We start from the raw sequence: 21353 nt of genomic DNA, 5'->3' as shown, positions 1-21353 counted from the left end.
CATCCCTCGCCTGCGCCGCTTCCCACCACCCCCATTGGCTCGGGACGGCGCACCACGGCCAGTGGGGGCCGCGATCGGCCGAACCTGCCGCGTCAGCAGGTAAATAAACTGGCCCAGCCCATCAGGGTGCTTATCCTGGCGAGCTGCGTGCCAAACGTTGCCGACCCCTCATCTAGATAATGGCGTTGGCTTTAAACAGGGGAGAACAAAGCTATACATACATATAAAATAATAAATGAAACAATGAATTCACACTACGGTGGCTCTTTTGGGTAATGTTGATCGCTAATTTGGCTCCTGACCCACTGAGGTCTGAGTATGACTGATATAGAGGTAAGAGTGGCAGGGGAGAATTCCTCATTGACAGAAGCATCTCGTGTGCTTATGAAATGTAAACAATAAAAATAATAGGCACCCAAGAGCAAAGCTTTTCTGTTTTGTGGTTGATGCTATCCACAAGCTTTGATTGATTATTATCTTTGTAGCACCTGGATGTTTATCAAATATTGTTATCCTGCATGTAAACATCCATAGAAAAGAAACAGACAAGGTAACTAACATGTATTGGGTCAGGGACAGGTCTGACTGATTACATGACAGCTTGTAGGGTGAGCTACAAAGTTTTTTTTTTTTTTTTTTTACTCTGAATGTGTGCTCTTTTCTAGCCAAAGATGTTTTTATTTACCTAAATGTTTCTGTTTCCTGCTTGGTTTGTACCTTAGAATTATCAGGCACATCAAGATTGGTCTCTCTGGAGGACTTTCTGGGGGTATCGGGGAAGTTTATTGTGAGCTCCCACACCTTAATTGAATGGGTTGGAGCCTGGATTCTTTAACAAAGGCTTCTTTTCTCCAAAAATATGAATTAGTGACTGAAGTTAATGAGATGTCAGCAAAGAGCTGGTTCACTGCTTCATTATCCCAGTTTAATGCAGGTGTCACTCCGCTGGTTTCAAGAGTTATACTGGTTAAAATTGGGGTAATAGTTGTGAATCAGCCCCAGCGCGAGTCTAAAGATCACTTCCTTTCTCAGTGGCTCAAATTTTCACTCTTGGGTTTTTTTTAATGTTATTTCACTGGTTCTTCATTCACCATAGAGTCTTCCAGCCTAGACAAGACCTGAATTACAAATGTTCAAGCTGGTTCAGATGCGGGGATTCTAGTTCAATCCTACTAGTTTTTACCATTGTGATCAAATCTGCAGCCACTTCATGCACAGCACGCCCAACAAATTCAGCAGGAAGCAAAGAAGTTCTGTGATGGTGAGAGAGATGGACTTGTCAAATAGCTCCTCTGGGGTGTGTCCTCTCTCCAAGCAGGTGGTTGACCACATGTTCTGCTCCGGCCTCCCAAAGCATCCTCTCATTGTGATGCATATGTAGATGCTCCAGGGATGCAAGGCGTCTGAAATCTCTGTTCATGGGCTCCCAGATCCTACCCTTTACCATGCTTCTTACACTGCTAATGGGGCCTTCTGCACTTGCAGAAAGATGCAGCTCCTGCCCCATTAGAATTATTATTAATAGTGCACAGAGCTTTACAGACAGCCCTACCCCAAGGTGCTTATCATCTAACTACCATGGAAATCATCCCTAGATACTACAATTTATCTGGACCACTGCCTCCTCCCCCTCACTCCCTGGTGTTCTACATCTCAGCAGTATTTATCTTGGCATCAATTCACTTAGTCCAGCCTCTAGTATTTAAGTGCAAACCCTGCATTCCTACCAGCAACAGGCTAACCTTGTTTTCAGAAACTTGCAAGGTGCTTATTGAGCTTTGACTTGCATGGACTAACCAGATGACCGTCCCTGGCCTTCAGACCCCGCTGAGGGGGGGAGAACGAGGTAGGCGGGAGGAAAGAGGCTCTCATGCTTCATTTCCCCTGATTAAGTTACTTGCCAGTTTCCAGCTCCATCCAGATCTGTCGTTTGTCCTTGACCGTTTGAGGAGAGATGCAATTTACCATAGCCCTGGGAGTTCATGCTCATATTTCTTGACAACCAAGACGCCTGATGGAGCTGCCCTCTGTGTAAACCAGGTAGTCACTCCCACAAATACGCTGGTAAGTCCTGATATTCTGCGGCAACAGGGCAGCCCACAAGACTAAGTGTGATGGAGCCTATGGATCTGTCTGCGAGCTGATCACCTTTTGAGGTCGTAAAAGAACTCCCTAACTGAACAGCACCTTGCACCTGAACCTGCAAGATGTTGAGTGCCCCCTGCAGAATGCTGTGTGCAGCTTCAGGACTCTTGACTCCAATAGGAGTGGAGGGAACTCGGCAGCTTGTAGAAGGTGCTTAGTTTTAGGTTTCCTTATGTGATGAGAAACAAAGGAACAACAAAGCAAAGCCCCCCCTCCCCCACTCCCCCCATGAGAGAACATTGTGTGTGCCACCCCCTGTCTCAGGGAAGGTGTGGTACAAGCATGTCCCTAATGCTTTCTGTATTGTGGTTCCATGCTGTCCACAAAACAGCCTGTGCTCACCAGTATAAATATTATTCATTTCAAAATATAGCCCCTTTTCTGGTTAACAAAGCTGCCCATGAGCCCATCCTGGTCTTCAAAAGTAATTTGTTATTCAGAACAAACAATCTGGACAGTGAATGTTCAGACCCTGAGTGGCTCTTGGATTTGCTATTTGTATGTTATAGAATTGATTGCTCACATGCTATTGTTTCTGCTCCCTGATCAGATGACTGAAGGGTCCCCCCCCACCCCCAAACAGAAGAACAATAAATATGAATTTTCAGATAAATTATCATTTGTGCAACTTTTGAGATTCATGGACATTTTCAAAGCTACTGGGTGGTCATTCAAATGCTTGCAAAGAACAAATATGGGAGATAGAGGATCTTGTGCTTAAGATATTTGACTGGGACCCAGAAAATCTGGATTCATTTCCTGGTTCTGCCACAGACTTGAATTGTGTGTGAACTTGGACAAGTCTTTTACGGTAATATGTTCAAAAGCAAGTAAGAGACTTAGATGCCTAAGTCCCACTGATTTAGACTCTTAAATGCTGAAGTTTCATTTGAAACTGGGACTTAGGGGCTTGATCTCTACAGGCCACTTTTTAAAAGGGATTTAGGTGCCTAAATATGCAGCTAGGCCCTGATCTCAGTAATATGAATGATAAATATAATGTGATCATACTGAATCTAGTTCAACCCTTTTATTTGTGAAACTATCTGCAACTCAACTTACTATTAGTGCAGCTCTACAATCCCTTTCCCCCCAAACCATTGTGTATTCTCATCTGTATTTGTTTTGCTGGGTGTTAAGATATTAGTTAGGGACACAGCAGATTTTCTTCCCTCTGGGGACTGTACAAGTTTGTGTTGAGATTTTAGACAAGGGTCTTTCTGTCTAGGTATTTTCATAGTGTCTGAGCGTCACTAGAACTATGGCAGTTCCCAGACCAATAGTATTTTGCCTCTCCACAGCAACCTTCCATGTGAGGATCTCTGAGCCTTTTATAAGCAGTAATGAACATATCCTCCTAACTCCCCTGATGTAATTATTGCCATATTACAGATTGGGAAACTGAGGCACAGAAAAGAGAAGTGACTTGCTCAAGGTCACACAGAAAGTCTGTGGCAGAGTCAGCAATTGACTTCAGATCATGTGACTCCCAAGGCAATGCTTTATTGTTAGACTTTGTTGTTCCCCAAGGCCTACAGGAAGATGCCTTCTTGCTAGAGGAAGATGTTTTTGTGTATGGGTTGAGACAGACCATGCTCAGTAAGTTTTTTGTTTGTTATGGAATAGCAAAGAAAAAAGCTGTGCTGGATATTGCTTGCTCACCTTGATAACAGGTCCAGTTATTTGGGTTTGATTTTCTAATGGGTTTGATTTCAAGTCAGCTGTAAAAATTCTGGAAATGAGCATATCAGGACTTAGCATGGGAGAGATTTTAAAGCAGCCTACAGGGGCAAATCCATGCTTGGTAAAACTCAGTGGTCTACAGCAAGGTTACACCAAGGATGAATTTGGCCATATATTTTTAAATTAAAATTGAGCAAGAACTTAACGTTGCTGCACAATGCACTAATAGCTACATCTGCTATGGGGAATGCAAAGCATCTTTTTTGCATTCAGCTTGTTCATATGCCTCTTCACATCGCTGACCCAGGTGACAGGTCAATAATTCACTCAATGCAAATTGAAAGCCAGGAATGTCTTGCAAGTCAATTACCCTGAGACAAATAATTAGTAATACAAAAGGTGTCTGAAGGACTGGAATGGAAGCTGCTCTGCTGGTGAAAATTTAACACACATTTCAAGAACAGAGGGCCAAGTTCTGCATTTAGATCTGCACATAGCACTCCACTAGTCTTCAAAGGGAGTTGGGCAGGTGTACCTGAAAGCCCTTAAGAAACAGACACCAGACATTAAGCAGGGACACCCTGGATTCCGAGAGGGGTGAATTCCAGTGAATAATATTGATTTCCTGTAATAAAGACATTTGCTTCCTGGAGGAGGGGTCAAATTATAGAAGGCCAGGATGACAGATTAGACAGACATGGGCCTATTGTGAGGCTTAATTCATTAATAGTTTAGTACCCCATCCTGTTCTTTATTGTAGAGGAGAAACAGGATTTGGTTGTAACAAATAGCAAGGGGATTCTTTAATGAGGCTGCAGGATATAGATGGACCCTTTGGCTCACAGCCTGACTATACCAGCCTGGGCCGCAGAAGGGGATGGCGTTTGCAGAAGTGTGGAGTACTTATCACCCCAGTTGAAGTCAGAAGTCTACACTTCGGAAATCAGGCTCTACTGTCACAACACAGGGTCTCCACATGTTCTGGCCTGGACTTAGCAGTCCTAGGAAGCACGGCTAACCATGCTACCTGCCCCTTATGAAAGGTACTATAGCAGTGCCAGCCACTATTCTCCTTGGCATGATGTGGATTAAAACAGTGATTCCCACAATTGGGGGTGAAGCAGAATTCAGAAGACAAAGAATAAGGGAAGACAAGTATAGAGCGTACAGGCAATAACTGAGTATGACAAATCAGGGGTCCTGGAAGCAGGACAAGGATAAAGACTGCTCTGCTTTGGATTGTAATGCCAGCAGCTGAGTGGGTTGCTCCAAGACTCCCTACATACATTTGCAGGTGGGGCGCTGGAACCAGGGGCGGCTCTACGTTTTTTGCCGCCCCAAGCATGGCAGTCAGGCGGTCTTCGGTGGCACGCCTGTGGGCGGTCCGCGGTCACACGGATTTGGCAGCGTTTCTGCGGGTGATCTGCCGGTCCCACGGCTTCGGCGTACCCACCGCCAAATTACTGCCAAAACCACGGGATTGGCGGACCTCCCACAGGCATGCTGCCGAAGGCCGCCTGACTGCCGCCCTCTCAGCGACCGGCAGGCCGCCCCCCACGGCTTGCTGCCCCAGGCACGCGCTTGCTGCGCTGGTGCCTGGAGCCACCCCTGGCTGGAACATGAAAAGAAATCTTCCAACCTTCTGGCCCGCGATGCTCTTACTGTTGCATCTCAGTTGACTAAGTGGTCAAGGTGGAATTGTACAAATACAAGCCTAAGCTGCAGGTCGTGTAGAGGCGCGGTTGCAGGCCAATTTAGCAGAGGAAAGAAGCACAGAGATTTGTTGACAGGCAGCTGACAGGCTTTATCTTTGCATGGCATATTGTGGGCTTACGAATGTGCATGTTTGAGGGATGGAAAATTACTGAATTTAAAGGTGAAATAAGCTTTGCACTGTTACAACCTGAGCTTCTCTTGCCAAAAGGGATGGTCAGTCTTTGGGACCTTAGCAAAACCAGGGAACATTCCACAGAGGCTATGAGATAGTACATAATCTCTCAAGCCCCAGACACATGCTAAAGTGAGACCTAAAGAGGAAGAATTTGTATAGAAGAGAAAGGACCTAGAGTATCTGCAAATGAAAAGTGTGTATGTGTGTGTATATATGAGCATCTGTATGTTTTTGTATAACCACCTTTCAAGAATGAGGTGGATTAAGTTACTGTTATTTACAAGAGCAGTTGATGCTTGAACCACTGACCTAGTCACCTTTAGACTTACAGCAAGAAATAACTAGAGGCCATAACTCTTTTCCTAGATACTCACACTCATTCGGGTACCAGCTTTAACCTACTCTGACTTGGTCATGGTCAGTGACTTACAAATCATGTGACCAAGGAATTGAAAAGAATAGAATTAAGTTAAAAATGAAAACTACTTTGGTGCTTGTGGGATTTTTTGGGGGGGAGTGGGGAAGGGATGGGGAAAGGTCAATTAAAAAAAATCAGCTCTCTGAGAGTGGTACTGGATGGAAATGTCAGCAATGGAGACGTGCTGGAAATTGGCCAGCACAATTCTAAATGTACATCAAATGGGAAAGGCCAAGTTCTTCAGAAGGAGATCATGAGAGGGATAGTCTGTGAGCAGGGCTGGATTTTCAATTAGGCACAGTAGGTACGTGTCTAGGGGCGCCAGCGTTCTAGGGGCACCTTACTTCTCTAAAACTGTGTGCAACACGAAGGTCAGCTGTAGACGAGGGGAGGGACGCTGAAGATGCTGTGTTTAAGGGTGCGTAAAGTGTAAATCCGGCCCAGCTGCTGAGGTTTCTGCCCCATGGGAAGCCATGTTCCTGGGCTAACGCAGTTTCAAGAACCAAAGGAAGAACTTGATGGCAACCCATTGTATGTTCAAAAGCATCAGTAGAGAGTCAGTGGATGGGGGGGCGGGGAGGGGAAGATACAAAAAGTGAAGTAGCTAATAGGAAGAGCTATTAAGAAAAGAACTCTGCCGATTCATTTTGTGGGAACTCTGATGAGGATATCAGAAATCAACACAAAGGGGACTCAGAAACAATTGAAATATTACAGCTGAAGATCAGAAATTGTGCTGTATTTAGCTATGTAATTAATGTGGGTTTCTGTGTACTGTGCCTTTAAAACTCTAAGGACTATTATTATTAAATTGTATTAACATCATGCCTAGGAGCCACAGTCGTGGGCCATGACTCCCTTGTGCAAGGTGTTGTACGAACCCAGAACAAAAAGACAGACCTGACCCAAAGAGTCAGAGACAGGCAGCCATTTTATGGCTAGCTCAGTGGCATAGACTGGCTCTGGAGACACACATTCACATAGTGCCCTCAAGGTCAGAGTTTTTTTGCTCTCTTAATACAAAATAAAGGTATAAATGGCTGCCCTTTGTGTATGGAAAAATAAGAATTGCTTATATTTATAGAGCATCTTTGTTCTGAAGGATCCCAACCCACTCTAAATAGCTGGGTATAGAGCTCATGCCACAGAGGTGAAACATGGCAACTGGTTAACAATGAACAACAGTACACATACCACTTAGTAATAAAACAATATGTTGCATCAAAAGCACTATACAGACATCAGTACCCCTTGCAGTATCACTGTGAGACAGCTAAATTATTATTATTCCCATTCGAGAGAGAGGGAACTTGAGACAGAAAAGTGATGGGATTATCCCAAGGCCACGCAGCAAGTGAATGGTAGGGTCGGGATTATAACACAATAGTTACCGCCTCCCAGGCCATTGCTTCTGGTAGCAGTTTAGGACAGGAAGTGAAGAAGAAAGATATATCCAGTTGAAACTGCAGGGTAAATTATAGAAAGCTGAATACAACTACCAAGGTACTTATATGCCAGTGTCTGAGCACGTAGTCACCATCTTTAATGTGCTTTTCCTCACAACACTCCTATGAGGTAGGCAGTGCTGGTATCACCCATTTTACAGGTGGGGAACTGAGGCAGAGACTCCTGCTCAAGGTCACAGAGGAAGTCAATAGCACAGCAGAGAACAGACCCCCTATCATTCAAGTCTTAGGCTAGAGCGCTATCCACAGAACAATTTCCCCTTCATAACACTAGCTAGGACTGCAGTACTAATTCCTATACATTTGAGGACAGTGCCACATGATCTTTGCTAACCACAGACAATCAGGACGGTGGATTTACAATTTAACAAAAAGAGGGTGACTGCAGCAGGATATGGCCCTTAAAACCCCATGAAGGTACTTCCTTAATACTGATTCCGACTGGAGAATGTCATCTGTTGAGTTTCCAACCCAGGGCTACCCCTCAGCTTGCGAGCATGGAAAGGATCCCCAAGAGGGGGCCAGTAGCACAGTGGCTAATTCATGTCAGAAAGAGCTACCGTTGTAAATATTCAGTTGTCGTATCAATACAGCCCAAGCACAGGCCTGCACAGCTAGAATATTGCAGCAGCTTTCAGAAGAGCTATTTGCAATGCAGCAGAATGCAAGCTGGGCTCTCTCTGCTCTTCTGCTTCCTCAGTCTCAGACAGATGGACTATGACAGAACTCAGGGATTTAAAGAGTGTCGGGGGCCAGATCATGCCTGTGTGATTTGCTGAAGCATATGGTGTATGCTTGTGTGGCCAGGGAAGAAGGGGGAAGATACCTGCAGTTCCAAAGTGGTGCGAAGGGAGGCACTAGACTAGCAAGCGAGTGCTGAGCAGTGACACTTCTTACACCTCTGTACTGGGTGTAGAATTGGCTAGGCTCAAAGAGCTGTCCTGGTGGTTCCTGGAGAAGTCTGCCTATCTATGGCAATAGTAGCCTCTCCACTACCATCCTCTTTGCAACCTGGAAGTGCAGAGAGCAATGTTATGGTTGCTTTGAGTATATGGTATGCTAGGGACTTCCTGCACTGTCTTGCACACCCCTACAGAGCAGCGATAACAGAGCCACACTTTTAAACCAATGCTCTGTACCCCCACCCCAGAGCTGGGTGCTTTTCAGCATTGGATGGAGTAACTGTACCAGTTTAGGTTCAAAACACACTTTGGGATGAGAGGTTCTACGTGACTCTAAGCTTTTCTATGCACAGTAGCCCTGAACATTGGGGTACCTTGAGATTTGATGTTGAAGCAACCTCAACCATGTCACTGTACTCAAAGAAGCAATGGTCTCCGGCAGTGGCTGTTTTCTAGCGGTGTCAGGCCAGCTGCCTCTCAGCCCTGTTTCTGTAGGAAACAGTTTCTGTAGGAAGCCCTCTCAGGGTATGTGCATGGAGCAATTAAACATCCGTGGCTGGTCGGTGTCAGCTGACTCAGACTTGGCGGACTCAGGCTGCGGGGCTGTAAAATTGCCCTGTAGAAGTTCGGGCTGGAACCCGGGCTCTGGAACTTGGGCTCTGACTGGAACCCTCGTGCCTCGTGGGGTCTCAAATGTCTATGTTGCAATTTACAGCTCTGTAGCCTAAGTCCCACCAGCCCAAGTCAGCTGACATAGGCCAGCCAGGGTGTTTAATTGCTGTGTAGATATACCCTCAGTGCACTGAGCCAGCCACTGAGACGTGACTTTGGTCAGTTCTGCAGTACCAAATTTTGGATTAATGATTCACTCTTAATACTTCAGAGAAGTAAAAATAAATAAAAAGAGAGACGCACCAGACTCATGTGACCTGCACTTTGTGCATTTCCCTCCTGACTTTAATCATTAGCATTTTATGTGGGCTGTGCCGGCCCATCCCCCTCCATCCCCAATTCTCACTGAGTTCTTGGGTTATTTGTGACTTCTGCTCTCAGTTACACAGGGGAGAGTCCTCCAATTTCAGAGTCTTTCTCCCCCCATCTCTTCATCTTGGCTGTGGTGCCTTTTCCTAGCACCATGGAGATGAAGAGACTAGAGATGGTTAGAAAAGGTGCCCCCCACACACACACACACAGAAGAGGTCTATGAAAAGGAAAAAAAATATTGATGTTTTCCATGGAAAAGTGACTTTTCAGCAAAAAGTCAAAAACTGAAATATTTTGATTTGGAAATGCTGCCATGGTGCCTCCTGGGAGTTGTAGTTCAGGTGCCTCATATTTACATTCTCTATAAGCTAGGCTCCTTGCCGGACTACATCACCCATGATGCACCACAGTCTCCCACTATGGGAGTCTCTGGCCAGGTTCATCATGGGGAGGTGTAATCTGGCTGGGGAGCCCAGATCATAGAGGAGAATGGGGACATGAAGAAATCAAACTACAGCTCCCAGGAGGCATCATGGTAGGATAGCGGAATCAAAACATTTTTTGGCTAAAATATTTTGTTTTCAGGCATTTGTTTTTTTAATGAAGATTTGAAATTTCCCATATAAAGCAGGTACTTTGTGAAAAAAGTGTTTGGTTAAAAAAAATTATGTTAAGAAAGTTTAGATGGAAAATTTTCAGCCAACCCCAGAGGAGACACTTCAGTACAGTAGGGGAGTGCATAATCAATCACCTCAGGCTGCAGCACCACTAGAAAAAAATAAAATCTAGTCACTTAATTAAACTGAAGCACTCTGTTCATTGTATCTCACACTTTGAGAACATTTGTTTCAGTGTAGCCTCTTTTATTGGTTCCTTTATGTTTCTAAACTGATAAGGGACACAGCAACTCAGATGGGCTTCAGTGTGGCCAGGGAATTAATTTAGCCTCATGTGTAATAACAAACAATGGAACCCCTTTATCGGCAATGACACCATCCTTACTGAAGAATACTAGCAAATGATTGTCTAGACAGAGCCATAAGGAGATGATAAAGGACCAGCCATCTCTAGGAGCCCACACAGATCTCTCTTTTCCCTGTGGGACACAGAGGAGAAAGGAATGCCACCATCTATAAATTGCCTCCAGCTCGGGAGTTGTCTGCAGCTATGAGAAGTGTCAAATTCTGTCCATTTGGTTCCAGTCATTAAGCTGCCACTTCTAATGAAGGCAGTGATTGCATTTACTTTGTGCTGCAGGATTCACAGCAAGAATATTCATTACTAATAACTGTGATAGTCTTACTGCCGTAGACCATTTATACATACATCTGCATCTATGCATTTTAATCTGAGGCTCTGCATAAGCATTCCTAGCTGGAATCTCCATTACTAGGGCATTTTTTTGCATGTATCCATTTGGCAGCTTTCTTGTGAATGAATTATTCCTTTAGTTAGGCTGCAAATTTTCCCTGCCAAAGCCTGTCTCCTCAACCAATACACACTGGGCAAATTATGAATTGCAAATCCTCATATTGCTCATATCCTCATGTTACTCAGCAGGAGAGAAATCAGGGAAGCAAACCAGCATGATGTTTTTAAAGTTATGTATGTAAATAGCAAGGAATGATGGGCTAGTAAGTACTAGGCTGGGACGCAGGACACCTAGGTTCCAAGCTTTGCCACACACTCTCTGTATGACCTTGGGCAAATCATTTCACCTCTGTGAGCTTCAGTTCCCTCTCCATAAAATAAAGATAATATATTTCTCCCATCCGTTGTCTCATCTATTTAGATTGTGAGATCTGTGGGGCACCGACTGTCTCTTACCATATGTTTGTTCAGGGCCAAGTACAATGAGGCGTGTAGGTGTCAGTGTAGTAATAAAAATAATGTAAGAAGAAAGCTTGGAACCTCAAAAACTGTGCTTCTTTTTAAAAACCCTTTCCCAAAAAGGTACATGCATGAATTTACAGTAATGTCTGCTTGAATGAGGATGAAGGCGTTGTATTTTAATATAGACTTTCATCCCCGGATCTCAAAGTACTTTACAAATATCAGTCAGCCCAGCCTCCTACTTCACATGGGGTGTTGTGAAAGTATTTTAATCCCTGTTTTACAGAAGAAGAAACTGAGGCACAGATAGTTTAAGTGGCTTGCCTCAGGGCACACGATAAGTCAGTGGCAGAACTGAGACTAGAAACCAGGTGCCCTGGCTTCCGGTCCTCTGTTCTTACCATTGAACTCCCACAGATGATGGGATCATGGATTTCTAGTAGTTAGAGATGGAAGATGCCTGCGATAAAGAAAATGGTTTATATTTTCAGTGGATGTTTCATCCAGGAGGATGCTTTACAAACCAATATGAAAGCTACGTATAGGAATCACTTCACCCACCACAGAAGTGCAGCATCACTGGAATGGAAAGGGGCAGCTCTTTAACAGCTCACAGCAACACTCCATGACAGAGCGAGGGCAAGGCAGGGAATAAAGAGCATTGCTGTGTCCAGCTGAAACCACAAGGGAATTTAGGCTGGCAGAATGTAATCACCCAAACTGGAACTGGGCCAGGACTCCTGGCTTAGCAGGCTGAGCTGAACTGATGGATCACATACCCAGGCAGGACTAGCATCTCTCTCAACACTAAGGAGGTAATGCCACTGCACCGATGGTGTTGGGAGTCACGGTCATGAACAAATGCTTAATGGTGGTGCTGCTGCTGAGCTGGCACTCCAGCAAGCTTTCTGCTGGGTCCTTCGGGCATGGCGGGGAGCATGGCTGGAACAGGAGACAGCAGCTTTTCCAACATTTGCAAGTTTTCAAGACATGCTCCATCTATCCATGTAGGGCTCAACTGAGTCTCATATGGACAGGGAGCTCCTCACACCCCAATTCCTGAGTGCGACATGAGCTCCCTGCCATGAGTGTTCAGCTTCCTCTCACAGGCTCAATTGGGCCCCAATGCTATGGGCATGCACTATCCTTTCTGGCGGCCATGTGGTCCTCTTTGGTGCTGGCCTAGACCATTCGTCCATGGAGCCTCTCGGGTTCCTCTGCACATACACCATTCTCAGTGTCCCTACCTTGCGCATACATCATCCATCCAGAGGGTCACTCAAGTGCCTCTGTGTAGACACATACCATCCACAGGACTTTCCAGCCCACACTGCCAAGGTCATCCCTAATCCATCCGCAGTGGCACTGCAGTCCAGCCTGTGCCATTCAACTACAGGGCCACACACACGAACCATCCCAAGGTCCATTCAAGCCCTGCTGCGGGGGCCAGACACCAGCTATCCATGGGACTTCCAAGACCTGATTGGTGGCACCTCAGCCAACCCCGGGGCACACAAGTCAGACAGGAAAGATTTAGCAAGAGGAGCCCCTCTGTAATACTGTATTTTAAGCTATAATCCCCCCACTTCCTGCTCCATTTCAACCCTTGATTAAGCTGCGACACTAATGCTAACTAGGTTCCCAAGCCTGAAAACTCAAATCCTGATCTGAAATTCAGATGCACCCAAAAGTACAGCAGAGGACTTTGAATCTGGGATTTAAGTCCAGCACAGAGCTAAGAGTCAGTTGGATAATTCATATCCGAAGCTGGGATGGTATCACACCCCAACAAAGTTTGGGGCTGGGGGCGTAGAAGGTCCAGGTTGCAGGTTTGTGTTTGAAGTTACCACTATGGATGTAGCCCAACAGGCTATTTTAGGCATGATTTATATTCTTACTGTACTTGTATTTGTTTCAGCACAGGGCCACCTCACTCTGGCAGCCCTGACATGCTTGTAAAACTTGTGATCTAAGCGGCAGGTGGAGTGGGGAAGATGTTTTAACAGTTAACCTGCTGCAACAGGCAAATTCCTAGGCTTCCCTGGACAGCGAGCCAAGAGAAAACATGCCGCACCTTCCAAGGGTCTCACAGCCATCTAGCATTTACTCCCTGGCAATGGCAACTGGGGGACAATGCACAACCTGCTCTGCTTCTGAATCTCATAAGCATTTTTTAATAAAAAGGATTTTGGAAGGAATTAGGACATGGGTATTTGGCATAGTTTCTTCAGAGCATGTTCAGCAAAGGAAAAATAGACAGAAGGGGGCGAAAAAAAAATGTTTTTGGAAAGATAAGACCAAGGCTGCAAAGAATAATCCCTTAACTCTGTATCCCCCTTATTCTCCCTAAGCTTCCTAGAACTTCATTGGAGCCCCTCACAAAGGTATGTTTTGCCAAGAACCTCAGTGAGTTTTGTAAAAAGCAACAGAGAGTCCTGTGGCACCTTTAAGACTAACAGAAGTATTGGGAGCATAAGCTTTCGTGGGTAAGAACCTCACTTCTTCAGATGCAAGAAGTGAGGTTCTTACCCCCTTCTTGCATCTGAAGAAGTGAGGTTCTTACCCCCTTCTTGCATCTGAAGAAGTGAGGTTCTTACCCACGAAAGCTTATGCTCCCAATACTTCTGTTAGTCTTAAAGGCGCCACAGGTCCCTCTGTTGCTTTTTACAGATTCAGACTAACACGGCTACCCTTCTGATACTTTAGTAAGTTTTGTTGTCCATTTTAGATTCTCCCCCCCACCCCAATGGCTAGATTTTGCCACCCTTTCTCACATGGAATAATACATTTCTCTGGATGAAGTTGAAACCAGGGGGTATGGTACTACCCAATGCGAGACTGGGTGGTAGTAGGACCCATCCAAAGGTGTTTAAAGGGCTACATGTTTTCCTTCTAAGATCTGAACTAAACTTACCAGCCCCCAAATCTTTTCCCTTGTCTTCAGTCATGATTCTGCTAAATTGCTGCACGTGGGTCAGATTAAAGCCATTTCCTTGGATTAGCATGCTCTGCACGCAACGCTGTATGAAGGATTTACCCAGAAAACAATTAAAGTGCCAGCCACCCTGAAATCAACAACAATTAAAAAACAAACAAACAAGGGGAGGAACATTCAGTAACATTTCTGGGCGCACTGAAGAACTCCAGCTGGTATGTAGACAGTTACCTGCTTGTGAGTGGGCAGGACTTCAGGGAAAAGAAGGGGGGGGGTGGAAGAAGTATCTGTAATAGCAACAGAGGGTTGGAAGAAAGCCATACCATTCCGGGCATTTGTCAGAGATCCTAGATGGAGGGAGGGAGGGAGGGATGGGGGAAGAGATTGGCAATTAATCCCGAGATCAGGAACCTTAATTCATAGAAATATAAAGGTTTCTGCTTATTACACTGATCAAGTGTAACATGAAACCAGAGCAACACTGTGGAGCTTTCTGATTCCTTGGGCGCTAACTACCTGAGGGGTCTACATAGGGTGATGGGGTTTATATTTTTTAAATACCCCATTGTTTAAGAGGCCAGGTGATGCAGTGCACCTTCTACAGGCATTTTATGTTCTGGGAACAGACAGAAACTTCACTGATTAGAGCAACAAGGACTTCCCATGCAATGAATAGAAAGACGGCAATATTTCCACATGATCTGCCCAAGCAGTAAATATACCCTGGTAAATATTAGCTAAGACAGACTTGGGTTACTAGTTGCTGATTTAAACCAAAGGGACCTTGAGAACCCTGTATATTATAATGCTTTACATAAGCTTCTCTAGATGAACTATGACATATACCTGCAATGTACTTATAGAGAAGGGAACATTAGCTCTTGCTGAAGCAAATCAGTGCACGCAAATTGTGTGTGGGAGTGAAAAGGTTTGTTGAAGGGTGAATTCCTTTGTCACCTTTCTTAGACAAGGGTGTAATTCTTCAGGCTGTTTGATCTACTTGGGATTGCTTGAGCTAGATTTGTCCTAAAATCGTACACATTCCCATAACGGATTCAGGCAAAGGAATTTTGGGATTTATTTTCCAGGCTTTGATTCTAAAACAGAGAATATAGTCTGATGAGGTTACTCATTACTTCTTACATGCTCATTCTGTTGAATTGAGGGCCAGATCCTGTTCACTGGTCAAATTCCCACTGGTTTCAATAGAAGCAGGATCTTGCCCTTTATATGTTCTTTGGTGGCTATTTATGTAACATCCCGCGGTGTGGTCCGACTGTAGGATCTAAATTCAGGACCTTCAATACAGACTTCTACCACCTGAGTTAAAGGACTACATCCTTTAGCTAGGAGTGGTAGCAGGTGGGTATCTGCTATGGCTCACCCATATAAAGTGTTCGTGTGTGTGTGTGTGTAAGTAAAACAGACCTTGAACAGTGAGTAATACCAGGCCATTTTGCAAACCCAGTAAGTGCTGATTAGTGGACACCTGCAATCACAATGCCACGGCGCAGTGTTCTCACAAACAAGAGCCAGAGATGGGGGATAGTAATGAGATTTCAAGGCACATGTTTCTGGGCAGAAGAAGAGCAGCAAAAAAGACTTATTTATTGGGAAACTACCAGGAATGGCCCATTGCACAGGAACCTTTTCTTTTTGTTCAAGCTGTATTTTAACATGAACGCATTAAAAGCATCCAAGGGAAATAAAACTGGAGGAGAGCTTGGAAAGTGACCTTGTTTCCTCTTCCCCAGTTGAAGTCTGTTTAAAATTTAACCTGCTTTGGTACCTTCCCCGGCCAATTAATTCAGCAGCAGAAGTTTCAAACAGTAAAAAAGCTACTTTAGTTCTGTTCCTGTTTTAACAGGAATAGGGGGGCATCCATAGAAAGAATGCAGCCATGTGAGACACAGCGGCACGTCCATCTTCAGGGGCTAGGGATATGAACTCGGCTGCAGAGGATGCCTTTTGCTGACAGCTTTGCAAGATGGAATTGATTTGCATTTTTTCCATTTTTGATTTTCTTTAATGTATTTTTCCATTTACTGTTGTTTAGTCTAAGGCACTTCCTTTACCCTCCTCACCGTACTATCTGAGCACCTCACACTCTGATGTATTTAACCTCCCTCACACTTCTGTGAGATAGGGAAGTGCTAGCATCCCCATTTCACAGATGGGGAACTGAGGCACAAAGCGACTAAGGGTTGCTAAATTGCAATCGGGGGTTGGGGGGCAGGGCCAGTTATTGCAGCTCATGTAGACATATCCCAGCTAGCTTTAATTTGAGTAATTACCCAGGGTTCCAGGTAGGCTTGTTTAGCCCATACTGATAGGCACAGTACTCCAGTTCCTGAGCTAGCTAGATTAAAGCTAGTTTGGATATGTCTCCCTGAGCTCCAGTCACACACTAAGTGACTTGTCTAAGAACACATAGGAAGTCTATGGCAGAACAGTGAATTGAACCTGGGTCTACTTGGTTCCAGGCTAGTTCCCTAACCACTAGTCCACCCTTCTCCTTTCTGCAGCCTTTCTTTATCACTATGTATTGGTAGCGGCAGCTACATCATGCATACCAATGCTAGGTCACAGAATTATAATTCATCATCTTTGGCAGCATATTTTGGGGGTATTTCCCCCAAGAGCCATAATTTAGGGTGTTTCCAGCTGCTAGCTCTAATTAAAATAAACTAAAAATACATTAACAACTTTCTTTCCTACAGAATCAATTGCTTTAATTGTTCCAGGGTTGTTGAGTGATGATGTGGAATGGGAGGGACAGTGTCCACGAGACAATTAATTAACATGTAGCCCATTTTATGGGAGTTTGCAAACCCAGGTATATATAAAAGGGCCAAATTATGGCTCCTGGAGGAAATGCCCCAAAATACGCTGCCAAAGCAGTGTTAAGTGCACCCATATTCTAGCTGGCAGAAGGCCCAGGAAAAGCCACTCATGACCTCAGGTCTGCCCCCCCAGCAATTCCGGGCCCCAGGGCAGAACAGTCAATGGGCCCCCACGCATGCACAAGCCATGCCCACGCGGATGCGGTCCGCCTGACATTTGGGCGGTGCTGTGCCTGCGCTGGCTGGTGCCCAGCGAGCTGCCGGCTGCACTGCTGGGCGCGCTCTTGTGGCATGGCCAGGGCTTTCACATGCCCACCCGGTAGGGTTGCCAACTGTCTAATCGTACAAACTCAATGACCTTTGCCCCGCCCCTGCCCTGCCCCCTTCCCTGAGACCACACCTCTGTCTCGCCTCTTTCCGGGCCCCGCCCCCTGCTCACTCTATCCCCCCTCCCTACATTGCTTGCTCTCCTCCACCCTCACTCACTTTCACCAGGCTGCAACAGGGGGTTGGGGTGCTGGAGGGAGTGTGGGGTGCAGGCTCTGGGAGGGAGTTTGGGTGTGGGAGGGGGTGCAGGATCTAGGCTGGGGGAGGGGTTGGGGTGCTGGAGGAGGTGCAGGGTGCAGGCTCTGGAAGAGAGTTTGGGTGCAGGGTGCAGGCTCTAGGCTGGGGCAGGGATGCGGGAGGGGGTGTGGGGTCAGGCTCTGGGAGGGAGTTTGGGTGTGGGAGGGGGTGCAGGATCTAGGCTGGGGGAGGGGGTTGGGGTGCTGGAGGAGGTGCAGGGTACAGGCTCTGGAAGAGAGTTTGGGTGCCAGGTGTAGGCTCTATGCTGGGGCAGGGGGATGGGATGTGGGAGGGGGTGTGGGGTCAGGCTCTGGGAGGGAGTTTGGGTGCGGGATGCAGGTTCTAGGCTGGGGGTTGGGGTGCAGGAATGGGAAGGGGGGGTAGCGCTTACCATGGGCAGCTCCCAAAAGTGACCAGCACACCCCTCTGGCAGCAGCTCCTAGGTGGGAGGCCCTGGGGGTCTCCATGCACTGCTGCCTGCAGGCATCACCCCCGCAGCTCCCATTGGCCATAGTTCCCAGCCAATAGATGCTGCAGAGTCAGCACTCGGAGCAGGGGCAGCACGTGGAGACCCTGTCCCCAGGATCTGCAGGAACTGGCTGGCCACTTCCGGAAGCGGTGCGGAGCAAGGGCGGGCAGGAAGCTTGCCTTAGTCCCACTGCACTGACGGTGGTGGAGGCCCCAGGCCCTTTTAAATCACCCAGGTGCCTGGGCAATTGTCCCCTATGCCTCCCCTGTTGGCGGGCCTGCATGACCCCACCCTGATTATTCCTAATAGGAGCACAAATAACATGGGTGTAGGTGTGTGTACATGTAGGTGACATTACAGAGCCAGACTTGCAGACCACAATCCATCCTCTGTGCTATGCTCTCTCATCCCCTGCATGGCTCGTACAGCAGAGGGCCTGTGCGGTGGCCATTTCAGTAGGTAAGAGGCTAGAATTGCTGATGGGATTCTGTGCTACCAGCCAGAATTTGGGCCAGGGAAAGAGAGCCACAGATTAGACACTAAAATAATGTTATATCTAAGGATCATTCAGAGACCCAGTTCATCTCCTTTCCAAACCACAGCACACGAGAGGTGAAAGACCTAATATAATAGCCTAAGGCACCTCTCCCTCCTTAACCATCAGTCAACTGCCTTCATTAAAGAGCTGATCCTGCTCCTCTTAAAGCCAATGATGAAATTCCCTCTGAGTTCAGAGAGAACAAGACTGAGTGCTAAGGAGCCGAAATGTGACCTTAGCTGTTTTGTCCCCAAACAGAGATCAGAGGTGCAGACATCTGTCACGGGGTGCTCCACTCACCTCTAGTCTGGTGCCTCCTCCTGGTCACTCTGGGGATTAGTTCCTGAGGTCAATGCTTCTGTCCACAATTTGGATGCCATCACTCCAACTCAGGTCTGCAGCTCCTCTTGCTCCAGGACCTTCAGTGTTTCCTTTGTGACTCAGCCTGCCAGCCAGGTCACTCAGCATTCCACCGTCCAGAGTTCAGTCCATCAGCAGTCCTAGGCAGTCAGTCCATTTGCTGCCTCAGTGGCTGGTAGGGGAACCTGGGCCTGCCCTCTGCTACGAGTTCTAGTCCAGGGATGCTCAACTCAGCAGTTCTGGGCTTTCCTCTCCCAGCCCTCACTGCTCCTTCCCTGGACTGCTGCCTACCACACCCAGCTCCCCTTCTCTCTCTGGGTGTCCCAGCTCCAAGAACCTTTTTCCCAGGGACTGACTGCTGCCTGCCTTCCTGCAGTCTTCCGAAGCACTCCTCCCTCGTCCCAGGAAGCAACTGCCCTCACTCAGCAGCAGCTGTCTAATCTGTAGCCCACGTTACAGGCCCTGCCTGTTTCTGCACAGGTGAGCCTGTTCTCTAATAGCTGCCTCCAGCCAAAAGCTCCCTAATTTGCAGCCTAATTAGCTGATTGGACCTACCTGGCCCAATTTGGCTCTTGCAGGGCTAGTGTGGGTATCTCCCCCCATCACAACATCTCAGACTCCAGTGGTTTTTTGGGGGGAGGGTTTAATGTCATTTTCTGTTGGGTTTCTGATTTGATGCCAGTGATGGTGAGGGCTGTAGAACAATATGGAACACAAGCTCTACCTAAGCACACCCATCCTGACTTGCTTCACCATGCAGTGGTTCCAGCCCTGGGCTCTGCCAAATGCCCCTCAGTCCGGAGTCTGATCTGCACCATTCCTACTATTCCAGGGCTGGGTATCTCTAAAACAGACGGTCAGTCATGCAAGCTCCAGCCCTCTGAAATACACACATCTCTACACAGTTGGGGACCCAATGTCCTCAAAAGATGCAGTAAAGTTAAACTCGGAACAGCCAGTGAATCACCAGCGAGAGCATTTCCCTCAGGGCCTCACTTTTTATTTTAATTTATTTTAGTTGTTTTTAGGCTGAAACTCTTTGGCCCCAGGTTACATGATTAGAGCATGAAATGAAACTTGGCCATGTGAGAAGAATGTGGTCCAACAAAGGCGGAGTACATGTACATACTGTACACTCCCATGATGGGTTAGTGTAGCCTGTTAGTCTAATATGTCCTCTCTGGGGAACTACATCTCACATTTGCAGGGGGACTGGCTAGTGGATCAAATAAGTCTTTTTGTCACAAGCCAAATCAACTCCCTGAATCAGAACATCCTTGAATTTTGGGGCGATTCAAAATCTGAACCCAGATCTGCATATGGATTTTGCAGCTAGTCCCTAGCTCTGTAATGGGCTGAATCAAAACTCCACATCTAGTTCTGGAGAGGTTCCAAACCCAGACCCAAATTTTGCAGTTTGAAGCCATCTCTACTATTTTCCCATCAGTGACTCTCATATTTCATGTCCCTCTTATTAGTGTTTGCCAGTCACAGGGAACCAAATGAGCAAGAAGACAGAGGAAGGAGGCCAGAATCTGGCTTTTTATTTTTAGCAGTACCTCTTGGGAAGGCAGAAAACTCCCCTTCCCTTCCAGTTTTGTCATTTCTTATTAATGATGGGCCTGAACCAAAACACAAATTGGACTGTGGGAGAGTTTGAAACCCGAAGCTGGATCTGAGATTTGAACTCAGGTAGCAGAGCAATGGGCATATTAACAATAACTAAATGGACATTCAGAGCTCACATTGCTAGTATAGGTCCTTCTCCATCTTTCCCCCTACCCTCCCAATGTTCATTATCCATTTCGCATTCCCTCTTCTTCTAATGCTGATATATAAAGATACAAATTCCTAAGATTGGCCCCTCTATCTTTTTAGCAGCTGAATGAAAATCCCCATATATAAACTTTGCAGTTTCTGAAAAACAGGCCCCTTTAAGGCGTCTTGAATTGAGCACCTAAACTCACTAGTCACTTTTGAAAATTATGACCATTGTATGACCTTGGAAAAATCATCTAACTTCTCTGTGCCTCACGTTTTTTCATCTGAGAGTGGGAATACTAATACTCAGCTGCTTCATAGGGGGTTGTGAGATTTAATTCATTCATGTTTGCAAAGCTTATTGAGCAAACTGCCATTATTATTTTTCACTGGAATGCTCCTTGGGGCAAGAACACATTTGTTTCCTTATATATGAATTGGAATCCTTCCCAAATGGCCAAAGGCCAATGTGCTAATGTCATAACTTTTCATAAGCAAGTCAGCATCTTAAGTCTTGTACAGGAGTCATTCCTCTCTCTCCAACTGTAAATAAAACCATCA

General features: G+C 46.2%; 2 protein-coding genes across 11 annotated transcripts in view; one reads left to right on the top strand and one right to left on the bottom strand.

Moving 5' to 3' along the window:
• KCNJ5 (potassium inwardly rectifying channel subfamily J member 5) overlaps positions 1 to 19463 on the bottom strand; it is a 77938-nt gene extending 58475 nt beyond the window's left edge. For both annotated transcript variants that reach the window (XM_065570641.1, XM_065570642.1), the window contains exon 1: positions 18972 to 19463. The gene's annotated coding sequence lies outside the window, so the exon portion shown is untranslated. The remainder of the gene's footprint in view (positions 1 to 18971) is intronic.
• Positions 1 to 21353, top strand: part of KCNJ1 (potassium inwardly rectifying channel subfamily J member 1) — a 57615-nt gene that overhangs the window by 6334 nt on the left and 29928 nt on the right. For 4 of the 9 annotated variants that reach the window (XR_006174881.2, XR_010593322.1, XR_006174884.2 and 1 more), the window contains exon 1: positions 690 to 2064. The exons of the other annotated variants lie outside the window; for them this stretch is intronic. Coding sequence is in view for 1 of the 4 variants with exons in the window: in XM_024101903.3 (XP_023957671.2) it covers positions 1801 to 2064 (264 nt within the window). In the remaining 3 variants the exon portion in view is untranslated. Of the gene's footprint in view, positions 1 to 689; positions 2065 to 21353 lie in introns of those variants that run through there. 9 annotated transcript variants of the gene reach the window in all.

This window comes from Chrysemys picta, chromosome 16, assembly GCF_011386835.1.
Source record: "Chrysemys picta bellii isolate R12L10 chromosome 16, ASM1138683v2, whole genome shotgun sequence".
NCBI lineage: Eukaryota > Metazoa > Chordata > Testudines > Emydidae > Chrysemys > Chrysemys picta.
This window is presented reverse-complemented; position numbering and strand designations above follow the sequence as displayed.